This window comes from Teleopsis dalmanni, unplaced genomic scaffold (genome assembly GCF_002237135.1).
Source record: "Teleopsis dalmanni isolate 2A unplaced genomic scaffold, ASM223713v2 unscaffolded_contig_0127, whole genome shotgun sequence".
Classification (NCBI taxonomy): Eukaryota; Metazoa; Arthropoda; class Insecta; order Diptera; family Diopsidae; genus Teleopsis; species Teleopsis dalmanni.
The window spans coordinates 1-18,849 of NW_024031509.1; the positions used below are offsets into that span (position 1 = coordinate 1).

General features: G+C 27.7%; 3 protein-coding genes across 3 annotated transcripts; 2 read left to right on the top strand and 1 right to left on the bottom strand.

The window, feature by feature from the left end:
* Positions 1-229: 229 nt before the first annotated feature.
* LOC119663089 (transcription elongation regulator 1-like) lies at positions 230-4,624 on the top strand (the record flags this gene model as incomplete). Its single annotated transcript, XM_038072754.1, is given in 5 exon segments — positions 230-1,485; positions 1,545-1,879; positions 2,517-2,849; positions 2,961-3,260; positions 3,339-4,624. Coding segments are annotated over 4 exon segments (1,164 nt in total). The 3' UTR covers positions 3,088-3,260; positions 3,339-4,624.
* A 2,964-nt stretch (positions 4,625-7,588) lies between these two features.
* LOC119663090 (39S ribosomal protein L51, mitochondrial-like) lies at positions 7,589-8,258 on the top strand. The gene has a single exon (XM_038072755.1). The coding sequence runs from the start codon at positions 7,695-7,697 to the stop codon at positions 8,223-8,225; it is 531 nt and encodes a 176-aa protein (XP_037928683.1). The 5' UTR covers positions 7,589-7,694; the 3' UTR covers positions 8,226-8,258.
* A 4,972-nt stretch (positions 8,259-13,230) lies between these two features.
* LOC119663091 (serine/threonine-protein kinase PAK 3-like) lies at positions 13,231-16,569 on the bottom strand. The gene is made up of 5 exons (XM_038072757.1): positions 16,402-16,569; positions 15,805-16,338; positions 14,440-15,200; positions 13,472-13,690; positions 13,231-13,407 (listed from the first exon to the last, which is right to left on the bottom strand). Exons 1-5 carry the CDS (start codon positions 16,562-16,564, stop codon positions 13,324-13,326), a joined length of 1,761 nt encoding a protein of 586 aa, XP_037928685.1. The 5' UTR covers positions 16,565-16,569; the 3' UTR covers positions 13,231-13,323.
* Between the last annotated feature and the right edge of the window lie 2,280 nt (positions 16,570-18,849).

Here is an 18,849-nt window from a genome sequence, read left to right on the forward strand (position 1 = left end):
CTTTGGTGTGCGCTATACCAATTTCGAAGGAGATCAACCATACTTTTTCAATTATATATTCAATGACTCACAATGTATATAAGACACCAACCGATCGGGCCCAATGCAACAGATTAACATACAAATCTGAGAAAATGGGGAGAATGCTGTACCGTTCATTAAGTTATATCACTTGTACGACGTTTTAAGCAAAGCGTTTTGGTGAGTTAAAATATTTGCAATGCAAAACAATTACCAAAAAAAAAAAAAAAATCAAATGATTTAAAAATAACAACCTCATAAAATCAGATGAACGTTGACCTAAAAATCCATTCTTTTTAAACCTCTATAAACTACGTAAAGAATAAAGCCCATGATAATATTGGTGACTAAATCTGCGCTGGGAATGGAGGTGGAGTGCTTCCTGTGCAAGGTGTCTTGATATTGGGCAGAAGCTTTCAAGTTGATGTTGTGAAGAACCTAACAGAAACGAATCGGGTGTCCTCTCAAACCATAAAAGAAGCAACTACAGCAGAGGTGCAACTTGAATAGAGATGGGAGAAAACAGTATGAATATACAATAGTATAAAATTTTATTTTTTTCACAGGAAAATAAAAGCAAAAAATAATGTTTAACGTTTGCTAATTTTTTTTAATTTTTTAATTTGTATATCGAAATTTTATTGTTTAAAAATAACTTTGTTTGTTTTTTACTGCATTTATTTTATAAATCAAATTTTAGTCGCAAATCGAACGACAGAGCAAATGTTAAATAATTATTTTGTTGCAGAAAATGTTGAAGTTTGTCCGTTTGTCCGGTCCAATATTCCGAAAATTATACAAGTAAAACATTTATATAAATTATCTTCTAAGTTTTTTAAGTTATTACATTAATGTGTTACAGTTTAATAAAATATATAACTTTTTTTCAGCACTAATCCATTGAGTCTTTTTCAGCAAATATTGTAATTAGTATTTAAACTTAATTAGTTTTAAGATAAGTTTGTCTATAAGTAGCTTTAAGTCTAAACTAAAATGGTCCACTTAACCATTATAAGATAAAACTAAGAAATCTTTTTGTTCTTCTCTTTTTTTATTATATGTAAAAATATTCAGATACGCAAAGACTTTATTGACATGCTGCGAGAACGCTCTGACATTGATCGGCATACACGTTGGCATGATATTAAAAAGAAGTTTGATTCAGATTCAAGGTACAGAGTTCTAGACAGTTCTTATCGTGAGGAATACTTTTTGGATTACCTACGTGTGGTTAAAGATGAAAAACGCAAACAACGAGAACAAAAAGATCGAGAGAGGGAACGTGAACGTGAAAGAGAACGCGAACGAGAACGTGATCGTGAACGCCGCAATAAACATGACCGAAAATCTGATCGTAAAGATCGCAGCAGAAGTAGGGAAAGAGATCGAAGTGATAAGGAGTCTAAGGAAACCAAGGATAAACAAATTGAAAAGAATGGTGTTAAAAAAAAATTAACAGAATCGGTAAATACTTGTATAAATAATTTATTAAATTGGATGTTACCAAATAAAACTATTTGTAGGATGAGGAAGGGGAACATCATGAAAGTGAGCACAATTCAGCGAGCGAAGATGATGAGCAGGAGCGATTGCAAAAGGAGCGTGATCGTAAAATGCGTGCTGAACAAAGCATACGAGAACGTGAGAAAGAAGTTCAAAGGACACTTGCTGGTCATTTAAGGGATCGTGATAAGGAGAGGGAACATCATAAGAGAGATGAGGCAATTGGACAATTTAACGCTTTATTAACCGATTTGGTTCGAAATCCAGATTTAACGTGGAAGGAGGTTAAACGTCAATTGCGTAAAGATCATCGTTGGGAATTAATTGAGTCACTTGATCGAGACGATCGCGAAAGGTATTTTCATATTTAAATATGTAGTTAGTGGATGAATAATATTTATAAATATATTTATATATATATGTACCATATAAGTTTTCAACAAGCGTAGAGATGTCAATTCTCAGTTATATTATGAGGCTGAAATTAGTTATTAAAATAATAGTTCTATAAAACTAAAAATAATAAAAAGTAGCATTAGTAATTTTGGAAAATAAGAACTAAATGTTGCAGTAACTCATTAGTGTTATTCACTATGTCGTGTAACAAGCTTAGTAACTGAGTAAATATAACAGCAGAATGAATAGACAAGAACAAAACACATTTCGAATGAATAAATTTTATTATTGCCGCTTTGAACTGTTACTATGTTAATTGGTTACTGAGCTCGTTACACTTAATCAAGAAAACTTCTCTGAAGATTTTCACACCGAATAAAATGGAGTTTATCATTATTGCTTAGAACACAATGATTGAGACATGGATATTTATAATGTAAAGTAAATATGAGCTGGATTCTTTTTCTCAGTTTAGAATATTATATGTCAGCTTATCTTTGAAATAGATTTAAGTTTTATTAGTATTGAATTTTGATTTTATTTCAATTTACATAATGCTTACATTTTTATAATAATATTTATTTTTAATCCTGCAGAATTTTTAACGAACATATTGATACACTGATGAAAAAGAAACGAGAAAAATTCAGAGAAATGCTTGATGAAATATCAACGCTTGAGCTGACAAGTTCATGGAAGGATATAAAAAAATTAGTCAAGGAAGATCCACGTTATCTCAAGTATAATAACTCGGATAAATGTGAACGCGAATTCAGGGATTATATCAAAGATAAATATTTAAACGCTAAAGTCGCATTACGCGAACTTCTACAAGAGTGCAAACTTATTACACATAAAAGTTTTGATATAGTAAAAGAAAATGGAAATCATCTGAAGGAAATTCAGGATATACTAAAAAATGACAAAAGGTACATTCATTTTCTTATAAAGAATCTAAAACTATTATAAAACTACTACTAAACTATTAAATATTTAATTTTCTTAAATAGAATCTAAAACTATTATATTTCCTTTATTAGATACTTGGTACTAGATCACATGTCAGAGGAACGTACATCTATTGTCATAAACTACTTAGAAGAACTACATAAACGTGGACCACCACCACCACCAACAGCATCTGAATCTAGTAGGAGGAACAAATAAGTTGTTTTTTTTGATGCCCTATCAAATATTAGATGTATTCTTTTAAATGCTTTTAAAAATTGAATTCAAATACGGATACAAAAATGTTCAAGATTAAGTCAAAGATATTTCAACATCAACAATTTTATAACAATTAATAAATTAGTAAATAAGAGTCATATCGTCGTGTTTATGTAAGTTATTGGAATTAAATAATTTAATGAATAAAGTCGAAATAAGAAAAGTATTTGTCTTATTCTTTTGACTTTCAGAAACGATGTCTGAATATATTTGTTAATACGATGAAATCGCAGTTGTAGTATAACGGGATGACAGGAGCACAGAATAATATGTAAAAGAAGAGTACAAGGTAAGAGACAGTTCGCGACAGTTAGCGAAGGATTGTGGATAAATCTGTATATATTTATATTGAGGAAACGTCTCACAAAAAGTTGGGACGACTAAGTATGAATATAATTATGAGTGATTGGTTTTTGATACTTAGTAAACCTAAGGAATATTACTTGAAGTTACCAAAATTTAATAGAAGTCAAAAATATTCGCAGCGAAAAAATCAATGATATTCTAAAATCAATAGTGATAGTTGGTTTTACTTCCGCTTTAGCAAAATATTTTTGCTATAACAATCAATCGTAAATCAATCGTTCGTAGATATTGTCGTATATCATCATACTGTTATGATAGAAAAAAAAATACTTAGACAGATGTATTGCGGTATACTCGGTATTTTAAATCTTGGTAGTGTAGTTTCACAATGTAGTTTCACAATGTTATAAGCTTTTTCATTTTACTACTGGCAGATTCGTATAATTACTGGAACATACAATTATCACACAAATTTTCTCCCCCTTCCCCTTTGAGGGATTTCGAGTGAGACTTGGACCTCTACATGACGAGTGGCTATCCTTCGAACCAACCAAGTAACCAATTATGTCGTTTTCGATACCAACTTTGAAATCAACGTATCATGATATTGTTACAGTATAAGTTTAAGTTCTGGTTTATGTCACAAATAACTTACGTACTGTCTGTCATTTTATGCTACACCACATCTATCTATAAAAATCTTTATAATTATAAAAAATAGATGTGGTTTGCAGTTTCACAAATTTCTTAGATTTTCTATTTTGATACTGATAGGACTGTATAATTCCTGAGAAACATACAATAAAGAATTTTACCATACAGCTTATTATTTTGTAACCAATTGTTGTATTCGATACTGTTGTGAAATAATTTTAAAAGCAGCAAATCATAATATCGCTACAGTATCAGTTTGAGTACTCCGTTATATCGCAATCATCTAAAGAATCGCCTGTTATTAAATACTGTACCACATCTATCAAAGCAAGTCTTTGTTAGTATGGGGAACAACAACGAAGAATGTATAGATTTACAATTTTTCACGAAAGTAACTGAAATCTTTTATATCTTATATATTAATATAAATCGTATACTACATGCGCACTTTACAATTGGCGATAATAGCACAATTAAATAAAGTAACGACTCAATTAGCAAAAACAACAAAAATGAATAGCAAATAAAATAAAATGTTTCATTAAAAAATAAATTTAATAAAATTAATTTATAAAAAATTAAACAATATATATATTTTTATGTTTATTATGCTTAATATAAATAATATATAATATAAAATATAAAATAAACTCAATCACAGCAAAATACACTATTTTATTTATAATATTTTTAAAAATTCATTTTAGTGAATAAATTGTGAAAATGCGTTAATTGATATAGTGTAAACGCTCTGTCACAACAGCTTATTTAAAGCTTATTCAAAGGGGACAGCTAATATTATTTTACTATAGGAATTATTAGAGTATTAATTTTGTTAATACTTTGCTCAGGTTGTTACCGACAAGTGAATTGTATTTCATACAAAATGAAGTTAAAATTAATATTGTGTTTAGACTTAAGCTCGTCTATCCTCAGTTAGCAAATTTTGTCTAAAAAAAGTTTAGGAGTTTACACTTCGACTAACAGAGTTTAGCGAATAAAAGTCACTGTTTTATTTTGTTGCCAATTTGTTTTTCAGTATGATTCACTACCATATCTTGTTATTGTTCGTAGTTAAATTTATGAGTAAATAATGAAAAATATAATATTTTCGTCTATTTTTATTTTAAATATATTTAATAAAATCGATTTCAGACGAAAAAATATAAATTATTTGATTACTGTATTTTTGCTGAACTGGCCTTCATAATGATCACATTGAATATAAGGCAATAGTTCTTAAGCCAATGGACTTATTTAAATGGGTTGTGTACGGCAAATGTGGACAAAAACTATGAATGCTTAAAGGGGTAAACCCAAAAACCGTTAAGTATGAGAGTCTTAATATACTATAAATTTGTAATTTATGTATTACAACTGTGAAGAGATCTAATTAATTATCACGTTGTACTAATAGTATTATTGTACTTATCACTTTTAGTTACATATGCGAGAAATTTGACTTTATATTCATATTTGTAAATTTTTCTGTTCATTTTTCATCATGCATTAATTAACTTCATTAACTTAAGAACATTTATTCCAAAAAAATTTGTTTTTCTATTACTCTTTTTTTTTTCTTTTACATTCTTTTAACAGAATTTTCGACGAAATTTAAATTTATCAGCAAAAAATGCACGAATCTTGTAATGCTTACAAGTATTAATGAATATATTGTGAGTGTGAATTCCTATCAAATTACATGTATGTAATATATTGCAAAATAATTTCTTTGCTTTCAAAGCGAAATTTAAAAAATGTCAGTGGAAATACCTCTAATCAATTCGTATTACTTAAAAATAACGATGAACGAAAATGGAATCATCTTGAGTGCTAGTGTGTAAGTATTGTAGGTGCTCACGAAAACTGTATAATTTCTGTTAAACTGATTAAATTGAAAAGAATAGAACAGCTGAGAATTCCATATAAATAAAATTTAAGACATTGCTTAAGGTGTTGAAAATTAGAGTAGCCGCTTTATAACTGCGTTTATACTGGCGATTAAAATTGATTTCAAATGCTGTTTTTGACATATTTACAAAAAAAAGGTAAACAAATATTTGACGGTTGCATTTCCTTAAAAACGATGCACCTCTTTTTGGAACGAACTTTTTACTTCGTACTTAAGCGAAGCTAATTGATTAAAGATATATTTCACTTTCATACAACATTTGCTTAGCACAGACCAAAAATCATATCAACAGGCACGTTGATTAATCAGCTGTTTGAAATGAGAACAAATGAAGAGTAAACACTTCTAAATGACTGGTTTGAAATGGGTCATTTGGGATCAGTGTAAATGCCATTTTAATTTTTTTCATTTTGAAGATAAAGAATGATAATTTAAGAAAAAATACTAATTATTGCGAATCCTTTGTAATTATAATAATCAAGTTTTAAAATTTCCCAGATACAAGTAGTGTTTGAAGTATGTAATTTTTAACATTTGAATGTAAACAAAAAACGTATGATTTCCTTAATTTGGGGCATTATGAACACTTTCGAAACTAACTCAATTTAATTTTTACGAAATTAAGGAAATATGGTTGTCAGAACATAGTATAAACAAAACATGCTAGCGAATAAGGAAGTTGACATATTTATTTGGATTATATCATTTTTGAATTAATATAAATCTATATTTATGATATAAAAATTTCTAAGTTGTTGCAATATAAATATATATGATTTTTTGCCTAGTTAAAGCCTAGTGTGGGGTAGTGATTAACCCCCCAGTCATTATAGAGTAAAAGTGCGTAATAGCACTAACTCAAGAAGAAGAAGATAAATAAAAATATTTTTTATTTTAAGAATTTAAATATAATTATAAAATTGAGAAAGACGTAAATGTAAATATAAAAGATATTAACTATGATATTTCGATTGGCAAAAAAACATGCCCATTGTGTTATCATGTAAATGTCGAATTACATGAATTACTAAATGTTTTAATTTTTTTTGGATATTTTAAATTTTTGTTATAACTTCCATTTTTAAAATTTGTAAAAAGCAAATCAGTGCCAAAATTGATGAAGTCAATATCAAGGTGAACTCCAAGAGAACAAAACCAATGACAGACGGACATGTCTCTATGAAAAATGCATAGTCAAAACACTTTTGAATGGAATCATTTTAAAATGGACTAAATTTTGGACGCTAGAGTGAACGCAGTATACATAATGTGCTATGAATGCTGACTTCGTTGATTTTGATTCAAACATTTAGTGCACGAACAGCATCGGATTCATTGAGTACTCACATATATTGCTGTATCGATCGTATTTACAAAAACAAATATAAAAAATAAAATAAAATAAAAGAAAGATTATTGTCAAGTACATTTTCAGCAAAGCCAATTAAACGAGTAGAATTGTAAATAAAACAAATTGTTTTCGCTGAGTAAGTCTGGTAGATAATTAAATTTAATTGAATTAACTTAGTTTTGAATTGTTAATTGTGAATGAAATATGTCAAAATTTGAAAGCAATGACAGTTTGGAATGACAGTTTGCTATTGTGAACTTCTTTATTTATTTTGTTCACCGAATTACCTAACATCGATTTCGCGTTAGTTTTGTTTTCATAATTATGTCGTTTTTAGCTAATTCATTACGAAAGTTAGTGTTCAGAGTTACAACGCAGCAAATACCACAAAATGTATCTCCAGTGGCAAGTGTTACTGGTTACATGAATATACGAAAATTGTCTCATGAAGAGAAACGAGCACGCGGGCCATTAGTTCGCAGCTATGGTTATAAAGAAAAAATTTTGCAAAGGGGCTTGTTGCCGCATTTAGATAACGGACAAAAGTTACCTATGCCTGAATATAGACCCAAAAATGCATGGAATGAAAAGCGTGCGCTTTTCGGGCAAAATGATTATATTGATATACTTGGTAATGATAGTTTACATCCCACTCGAGTTCTATACTCTGTGCCGGCTTGGTTGCGTGGTGTTTCTGGCAACGAATATCAAGTTCTGCTGCGTAAACGCAAAATGATGTCGAAAACACTATATCCAGACGCGCGACCAACAAAATGGAAACATCTGAATAAACGTATAATCTATTTGTATAAATTCCTCAATCGCAAAACGAAGACTGGCTATTCAAAGCAGTAATTTCTATTATAATGTATATAAAATTATTATGTATTTACTTTTTAAGTGATTAAATATGATAAATTAATAAATGTTTATAATTTTAAATTCAACTTTCAAGACAAATAAGTTAAAATTGAAGATTTATATAAAAAATTGCTTACGCAAATTGTGTATATACTCCCATAAGTAAAAAGCACCCGTCAGCGATATGAACCACACCACACCACACCTAAATCAGACTGGAAATAACACTTCACTTATATGTGAACCACACAATTTTTTTTATCTGTAGCAAAAGTAAAAGTGCAGCTATGTTCACACTTTAAAGCCTTTTGACAGCGTCAAAGTTTTTTTAAATTTTTTATGTTATAATATAAATGAAAGGATAATGATTACTTCTTTTGCACAAATTTGTATAATGAAATCTTTACCTTTTTTTAAATAAGTATATATGTAACTTTATTTCCAAATAGCGCATATCCATTGTATTGTTGTTGGTATCTAGTCTTCAGAAATTCGCTTCAATACAGCAGGATTAAATTATGAAGACGAAAGTAATTCAATTTTTTTTTGATAGATTTTGAGTATAAATTTAAAATATAAAGAAAACACATAATTTTCTAGAAATACGAAAAAAAATCTTAACATTGAAACTCAATTCAACTTATTGCATTCCAAGCCTGTCATTTTTTCGTCATTGTTACATCACATTTGGGGGGAGTCATATAGGTGCCCTTTTCATTACGAAACATTACTTCGGACGCATTTGTTTGGAATTTATTGAATATATCTGCTAAAAGAAATATCAGCACTGAATGACTAGTAATTGGTTTAGAATTACAATGGGCTGTGGTCTTAACATGCATGGAAAACTGATCTAATTTGTGTGGGACAAAAAATTATTTATTCTGATTGATTGAAAGTTCCATGTAATACAATATATTTCGAACATTTATATTTACTTTTATTGTTGAATAATATATATATATATAAAATAAAATTCCCCTAGAATATGTAAATATGATGATGTGGATGAAGCTATGTTACAATGGATGATTACTGCAAGATCAAAAAATCTACCTCTGTTGGGTAGTATTATTAAAGAAAACATAAAACAGTTTCCAGATATAATTGTCGCAAATAAACATGCGATCAAGACAATTTGAATATTTATCCATTCCAAGCAAACACACTGGATGATATATTTCAATTAAATAATTTGGCAAATTATATAGAAAAAGAACAAGAAAACAGAAAACCAATACATATAATCGAATATTTTAAATAAAAATGTGATGTGTATATATTCAAATCATTAAAAACCTTGGAAATTTAAAGCAGAGTGGTAAAAAGTCTCTCCGTCTCCTTGTTGATTCGAGTTAGGGGAATTTCACTGTATATAAATTCTACTTATAAGATTGTTCTAATTCAAAAGCACGGCAATTGTTTTGGTTAGTGTTACTTAAAAAGTAAAATGTGACAAAACACCTAACATAGAACTTGACCATTGTGTTTTGTCTACTTGTGGAAAAACACGATTAGTCATCGCTTCTAATGTGACAGTCACGAGTTCTAAGCCTGGCACTTGCAGTCCAAACAAATTATATACGAACTATAAACTAATTAAAAAGAAATTTGAATATTTCCTAAGACCACTAATAATTAGTACATGGCAATATTCGAAATAGCGTTGTATAGTCAGCCAAATTGCAATAAATAAATTAAAATTTTTTTTTTTATTTTCTTTGCTTATCCATTCCGTCTAACTTTTAATTTCTTTTCGTCATAAAGACGCGTCACTCTCATCGAGAAAAAATTAACATTATAAATTCTATGTAATTGTGAAAATGTCCTAATTCATTAATAGTTTTTTGCTTATTTGCAAGATTACTGAGATATCGACTATTAAAATTGACAATTTTGATATATTTTATAATTTGTTTAAAATTTTTTTAAAATGTTAAAATATATTAAATGTTAAGAATGTCAGAATATATAATGCGTTTGGAAAAAATTTAAGTGAATTATTTATTCGATTAATTTTTGTGTATGCTTGGCAGCCCTAAATAAAATGTTATAGCTTATATTCCGCTCGTACAGATCGCTACAGCGACTTGAAACTAAAAATTCGATTTAAAAAGATTTTTTTTTTAAATGGTGACCTTAAAAGTTATTCCTATATAATAGGCATATATTCTGCTCCATTATATAGAAATTATATAGTAATAATACCTATGCAGATTAATGACCGAATTAGGAGAAATATTGATTAATGACACATTCTGAATTTCAAACAAATCTGAAGCATATGTAGATATATTTTGTTGGGCTTAAGTATAAGGTATTACGTCTTTCAACACCAAAAAAAAATTTTTTAAATTTTTCTTTTCATTTTTATTTACCTTTTCTTTTTTATTATAATATAATAATTTTATAAATATTAATTAATTTTATACTTTCTATTATAATAATTGTATTGTATTACACAATATGCTCTATTGGTAAATATATATGTATATATTTCGTTTTGTCTTACTAATTGATGTCTTTTATATACATTTATTGTGTATATAATTCCAATAATTTCGTTTTTTCCTCAATAGTTTTGTTATTTAGTTTAATGAAAATGTATGTAAATTACAAAAGTTTAACTAAATTGTATTGAAAACGATATAAAATAAATTAATTAATCAGATTTTTTTTGTCCCACTGTAGTTTCAATGCTTTTTATCGATTATTGCATTGAATAATAAAAAAAATTAACTATTAAAAATTCGCCAAGAAAGTGTTTGCATATTACAAATATAAAATTAACTAAAAGTGCTTATTTTACTTAAGTTTTGTTCAAATTAATTAATAATATGAACTGATAAACCATAAAAAATACGAGTTATTGTATATGTATAAGAAGCAATCGATTTTATATAAATATTTTGAAATAATATACATGAAAACATAATTTTTATTTTGATTAATTTTATACTAAAAGTAATAAAAGAAATAATAAAAACCAAAAAAAAAAATAACTAATAAATATTATTTGCGTTTCACAAACAATTTCTTCACTTGTATAAAAAATTAAATTTTTAATCACCTCAATATAAAAAAAATTAAGAAAGTCCGAGTACATACTTTTTATATTTTAAAGGTTCCAACGTTTAAACTTCCTGTTTGGGCAGCAAAAATGTCATTAATAATAATATAAATAAAGAATTTATTTATATAAAAAAGAAATACAATTAATTAATGAATTTAAAAAAATAAAAAAAAAGTAACAAACGTAAATAATTGATAAAAAAAGCATGAAGAGATGTTAAATAATTTTTCGAATTATTTTTATTATAATAATATATATGTTGTAGGACACAACCCTATGAAAAATTAAATTGATATATAAGATAACGTAAAAAATTAAAATTATATTTTCTTATTATAATTATAAATAAATTAGTTTGTTTTTGTTGCTTTTATTCCACAGAATTAAAAATATTGCAATTTTTCATTTAAAACTATTGCAATTTTTTTAGTTTAACGCTGTTCTTAAATTTTCTAAATATTTTTTGTTAGGCACAAAGTATGATTTCCTTTTTATTATTCATATCATTCTTTTTTTTTCTTTTTGTTTTTGTATATATTTGAACAGCCAAGTAACTTTCAATATCATGAAATGTTTTCGTTATGTTCTTATAAGAATTATAATTATTCTCAACGATATTTATGTATAATTTGTCATATATTTGGGCTTAAGAGTTTCAAAAGGTGGCTTGACATGGAAGGAAATGTTAATATAATATATAATATATAAAATTTATTAATTTATTATTTATCTTACGCCCGCATATCGATCAAAACATTTTACGAGTTTAATTACAATACATTTCAATTATTCGTAACATTATAAGTATAAAGTAAATGAAATTAAAGTAACTTGGCTAATTTAAATTGTTTATTTCTATTTTTACAATTTTGAAATTTTGTATACATTATTTAATTTAATTGGAAAAATACTTTACAACTAAACTACATATATCACTATTTAATTATATCTAATGTTAGTTATTAACTATTTTTGTGTTTGCATTATATTGTAATATTGTATTGTATGTTGATATTTTTTTTTAATTTTAAATCATATTTTCGGCTATATTTATTTTCTATGTTTAAACGAATCATTAGTTTACTTATTTCTCATAGTTTGAACAACAATATTTGAAATTAACCCAAATAACTATTTGAACTAATATAATGAACATAAAATAAACACTTTATAAAGTGAAAATGAATTATAGGTTTAATGTGTGAAATAAACTAAAAAATGATATAAAAGCTATATATAGTTATTTCTGTTACGTTAAAAAAATAAATCAAAACGAAATTTACTTTAATTTTTTAAATATATTTTTTATTAATTTATAATACTAAAGTTAGCAAATAAAAAAATTATAATAAATAAGACAATATTAAATATATTCTCCAGTACGCTATTATGTGTAAAGCAAATATCTTTAAGCTTTCAAATTACTTTAAGGTCATTTATTTTTTAAAATTTAAAGCATAAGAATTTGAAATAATATTTTTAAATTATATTAAACATAGTTAAATATTTTGTTAATACGTATATAAAATATTTTATTTTCAACTTAATTTTTGCATTATTCATTGAAGCATTTAAAATGCTATTTTATTATATAAATTTGATTTTTATAATTAGTTTTGGTAAACTTAAGTTTGGATAAAAAAGCATTTTTTATAGTGTGCTTATTTTACTTTTAAATCAAGCAATTAAAATTGCTTGTTTGGTTTATAGAAAATTAAGTTTTTGTTGAATACAAAATTAATTAATTAATTATAATTTAAATTTAGCGAAAATAATTTATTTCTTTTCGTTTTGTATGTTGCGAATTTTTCATTCCTAACAGTTCAGTTAGGAATTTTTAATTTAAATTCTTATTTTTTTCTGCAATATATATTTCGTTCATATATATACTCTTTTATTTATATATATAAATATTTGTAAACGTATATATGTTTTTATATATAATTATGTGTATAAAGTTGTTTATTATCTTCCATATCAGCTTTTAAGTAGTTTTATATCCTTATTTTATGTTTTTAATCAGTTTCCTTTAGTGGCTTCTTTTGCGGCCATAATTAGCGGCGTCAGACTGGCTAATGGACGTGCTAGTTTAAGAAAAGGATGCTAAAAATAACAGAAAATGTATGAGACCTCATATATATTTTCTATATAATTATTTAAAAAATACCTTCAGTAACTCCGCAGCACCGGAACGACGTTCAACATCAACTTCCAAGCATTGATTTAAAAAATCTTGAAATACAATGGAAAGTTTTTCTTTTTCCTTAATTTCAGGCTTGCCATTTGTGGCAATAAGGTACAATGCTTTAAGTGGATTTTCGTTGAGATAAGGTGGCTCTCCTTCAACCATTTCAATAGCCATGATACCGAGTGACCACAAATCGACCTTTAAAGAAAAAATTATACGTTAATATTCTTAAACATCAGATGATTGTATAACAAATTGATTTTATCAAATAGGTCAAGTGAAAAGAAACAATCAGGGCACCAACAATAAGCTTAGCATTTTAAGTACGACAGTTTTTCGTAAAAATGGTTAAAAATGTTAAGTATTTTATACCAACTGAAGACGTATAAACACAACATTAGAAATTTCTAAACTTAAAAATTAAAACGACAATATATGTCATCAAACTTAAACGTCATCGGTAGTAGTGATGAGAAAGGTCTAGTCTACATGCAAACGTTCATATAACGCAAGATCTCTAAAACTGGATTTTTGTTTAGAGACCTCCTTTTTTATTTATTTTTTTATATTTATTATAAAAGATTTTTATTTATTTTGATAGGATTTTTGGGTACATCTTTCGGGCTTATAGAAACATGTCTAACCACTACCATAAAAGCTATCGTAAACTTGACGGTATTACATAAAATATTTTAATAATAATGATGGATTATCTTTTTTAAACTGCATACTTAACAATCATCGACAATTATCTTTAAATAATTAAGGTAGGATAGGATATTTAAGATAACAGTAAGTGGAGCAAGAAATGGAATTTAAAGTTTATCATAAACTGCAGTTTTTAATTAGAGATTTACACTTATAATATTAATATAATAATATATTTCCTTTTCTTTTTATGTTGAGAGATATATATGGTACTTGTATAAGTGTTCTTATTTACATACCTTTGGTCCATATTGTTTGCGTGTCACTACTTCAGGTGCCATCCAGTATGGTGTGCCGACCATTGTTGTGCGTTTTGATTGCTCTGGTGAGATCTGCGCGCAGAAACCGAAATCAGTCAATTTTACTGATCCGTCAAGACCGAGTAAAATATTATCACTTTTAATGTCGCGATGAATAACTTGATTGGAGTGTAGAAATTCTAATGCTTGTAATACTTCACGGCATACAGCTGCAATTTGGCCTTCATCCATACAGGTTTCCGTAACAACATCTGTTAATGAACCGCCTGGTAAATACTCCATAACAACCCAAAGTTCTTCAGACACCAAATAGCTGTCGAGGTAGTTAACAACATTTGGATGCTTATTTTCTCGCATCACTAATATTTCATTAATTATAAGCTCTTTCTTCGGTTGTTGTGATAGGTTCATTTGTTTAATTGCTACTTCCATACCCGTAGAAGCTTCAATTGCTGTATATACCGTACCAGATGCTCCTTGACCAATTTTCTCCATTTTTGTATATTTACGATTTGGATCACCGACAGAAACAATAGTTCGTAATTTTTCAAGAATTTCCTCGTCGGACATTTTCTTCTTTTTCGCTGTGCCCGAACGTTGTTGGGCTACTCCTGCTGCGGCAGTAGGCGGTGTCGCAATCGGCTGAGTAGCTTGAGTTGTAGAATTTGCAGTTGTTGCTGTTGGAGGTGTGACTGCAGAAGCTGTTAAATTATTTGCGCTACCGTCGTGCGTGTATATATCTGTTGTAATTGAGTCAGCAGGAGGTTCGATATTTACATCAACGGTCACAGTTGGTGTTGCCGGAGAAATGGTTGTAGTTGTGGTTGTGGTTGGCGTAGGCAATGGTGGTGTCGGCAGTGCGACAGATTCAATAATGGAGGAAGACAACGATGGACAATAAATTGGTGGTAATGTAGAGGAGTCGTCGTGATACGATGGAAACGATGAAAAGGAGGAAGCAGAAGAGTCGTGATTAGTCGTCGTTGCATTAAAATCGATAAATTGCAAATGAATACTAGTAGTAGAATTATTAGTAGTGGTAGTAGTCGTAGTAGTAGTAGTAGTAAGAGTGAAGTTAGTTGTGTCATAGTTAGTAGTGGTAGTAATATTAGGTATGGTACAAATGGAATCTGCTGCAGCAGTTGCTGCGGCGTTAAAAGCGTGCGGATGCGGTTGCGGCGCAGAGACAACACATGATGCTGTTGCTGCTGCTGCAGACGATGCAACAATAAAATTGTCGTTATTGTTAGCAAAATACGTTATACAATAATTAATAATATTAACGTTAGTATAAATATCAATTAAAATACAAAGAAAATCTACATAATAAGAAACGATATTTACTTGCGTTATTTTTGTTCTTATCTAAAGTTGTGGTTGTTGTTATTGTTGGAGCTTTATATTGTGGTTGCGCTATATTGTTAAGATGCTGTTGCTGCAATTGTTGATGCAGTGGTGTTGTAGGTGTTGTAGCAGGTGGTGGCGGTATCGTTGGTGTTACCTCTTCTATAGGTCGTGTATAAATGGATTTCGTGCGTTCTGGTCGTGATGCAACTGGCGGTGGTGGCGGTTGTGGTGTACCTAAAATATCATCTTCATTGGCTGACGAATGTTGTGATGAAGAGGAGGCTGTATTGCCACCAACAAAATTATATGAATGTGATTGACTAAGTGCGGTATGATGATGATTTCCATAATTATTACCGATATGAGGGCTACCAATGCCACCAGTTGCTGGTATATTATTGGCATTATTGCCTAAAGTAAGATTATTTATGTTGACACCAATCAAATTACCTCCACTGTTGGAACCATGTAACTCTGAATCAGTTGGTGTGCTACTAGGACTGCTGCTGCTAACGTGCGATAGTGAAGAACCTGTAAACAGTCGTTAATAATGCACAATATAAATAATTAAAAAGATATGTGCGGTTATATTACCAGAATGCGTTGTTATAGCATTTGTCATGTATTTTGAACTTGCTCTCTGCTTGGTTGTATTATCATACCACTTGAGAACATCTAACACAGCTTGTGGATTTTTCTTTTGTTCCTGTTTGCTTATGTTTGAATTCATAAGCAAGCGAGCCCATGCTTCTGGCATACCCTGTAAACAAATAAATAGAGTATAAGTGAAATTTCTGTTGTTGTTAAAAAATTTTTTTATCTAAACATAAATACGATTCGTAAATAGAGCTAAGCGCTACGCAGAACTATAATAACTATATTAGCTTAACTTCATTTTTCATAAGCAAGTTCTTCACTTTAATATATATTATTTATTCTTCTAATATTTAATAAAGGTTAGGTATGTTAGATTAGATCATAACGAAAAATTAGAATTCACTGCAACCGATAGGGCGATGGTAATATTGGTGATTATTTAACTGAAGACCTAAAGGTTCTATTGTTTTAGATCAGTATTATTTGTTATTAACAAACTTGTGTTATATATCGGAAGAGATATTGTTTTATAATTATTATTTATTTTTATAAATTTAGAATATTTCTATTAGAATTAAATTTTATAAATTATAGAAAGTGCATAGAGATCTAGTGCCAAATATCGGAATATCGGATATATTAAAAACCGTACAGAAAGTGATTTTAAGATTAAAAATGATTCATAAAAGCTAATTATTATTTATTTTAAAATATCAAAATTAAAAATGATTTATGGAGTTTTCTAAAAGAAATACTTTTATTGTTCTTTAGCTTCTTCTTTAAATATTGATTGTTTCTGTTATTATTTCGCTATTGTTGTATTGTATATGTGCGTGCATGCGCATATATAAATATAAGTAAGTATTGAGTATTATATTTATTATTTCCTATTTATTTTTGTATATTTAAACTTTATAAAAATAATAACAAAGAAACAAGTTCACTTTATAGTAACAAACCTTACCGTTAATTAATTAATTAATTTTAATTCAGTTCAATTTTTGAAAATTTAATTTATTTCTTTTTAATTTTAATCCTTTTCGAAAACCGTCTTAATTACGGTAGTGAATGATCTTAAGACTACATCATTTTCTTTGACATTTATAATGGTACTTCTTCTTCTTCTTTTACACCGCTTTTGCTGACACAAATACATTAATAGAAACAAAATTATTTTATTACATTTGGTCTAATATTTTTGTAATTATGTAAGTATAAGAGTATATATATGTTGAGGCTAGTTGAGTTGAGTCAGTGCACCTGAGCACTTTTACTCTCTATTAACTGCGAGGTTTCTACAAAACCCCTCTTTGCGCCTTGACTGGATAAGAGTATATGTAGATATTTATGTAAGTAAGTAACTAATTTGGTCACAAGTAATATTAATAGAATTTGCTAATAATTCAATTAATTAATTTAAAATTAATTGACAATTTAATTAAAACAACAATTAATTATTAATTCATTTTTACAATTAAAGAAACAGTAACAAAGGAGTAAGTGTATTTTGTAATCCTGATTTATACACTTAAGTAATTAATTAATTTTTAATTTAGTTCAGTTCTGAACAAATTTTTCGATTTGAATTCGATATAATTTGAACTTTAAAAAACTTTTATTAATTATTTTAATTATTTTGTTAGAAATGTTGAAGATTTTTTTCTGCTAATGAAGCGGATATAACTTAGTTTCATTATAAACAATTTCTTATTTATTGAAAGCTAATTAATATGTGGACGATTATCTAGAATACATTGGAAGGATTTTATTTGTCTATATGCGCTTATTATAATTTAGCTAAAACTGTAATACTGTGCTGCTATAAGTCTATAAATTTATTTATATAATGCAGAAAAATAAATGTTTAAAAGCTTATGAAAACGAAGCAATTTCAAAAATAAAAAATAAAATATGCTCTTGGTTATAATTATACAAGTCAGAAACATGTTACTATTAATTAATAAAATAAAAACTAGTGTTTCAAAGGATAACAAAGCATTATAAGTTGCTGTGTATTTATAGAAATGTCATTTGTTTTTAATATTAATTAGAAAATATATTTTCATTGTTTTTATTAAACTTTGTTCGGAATGAAGCAAGATTAATACTTACTTTCATTGGCAGCTTGAAACAAAAGAAAAGAAAAATACAAATAATAAAAATATACTAAATGACAAAATTTCCCTAATAAAATTAGTAAATGACAAATTATTAAAAAAAAAATAAAATAGGAAACAGTATATGGTAGAGTATGAGATATACAAATAGAGAGCAATAAAATATTATCAATAAAATGCCCCTCTACTCTAGAATTTCAAATGTAAATAATTTTTGACTGTCAACACTCTCTTAACTGTTTATATGTGTCAATATCTTTAAAGATAAACATGAAAGAACAAGAACCACTGGAGTGAACTGACTTATTTCACACAATATTCAAATTTT

What these genes read in the sequence shown, in the direction of transcription:
- LOC119663090 (XM_038072755.1), top strand. Translation starts at nt 7,695, where the DNA reads ATGTCGTTTTTAGCTAATTCATTACGAAAGTTAGTGTTCAGAGTTACA.
- LOC119663091 (XM_038072757.1), bottom strand. Translation starts at nt 16,564, where the DNA reads ATGCCAGAAGCATGGGCTCGCTTGCTTATGAATTCAAACATAAGCAAA. An exon ending in TAAGAACAAAAATAACGCAA is followed by an intron (nt 15,201 to 15,804) that starts GTAAATATCGTT and finishes CAATTACAACAG; the next exon opens with ATATATACACGCACGACGGT. An exon ending in GTGCTGCGGAGTTACTGAAG is followed by an intron (nt 13,408 to 13,471) that starts GTATTTTTTAAA and finishes TGTTATTTTTAG; the next exon opens with CATCCTTTTCTTAAACTAGC.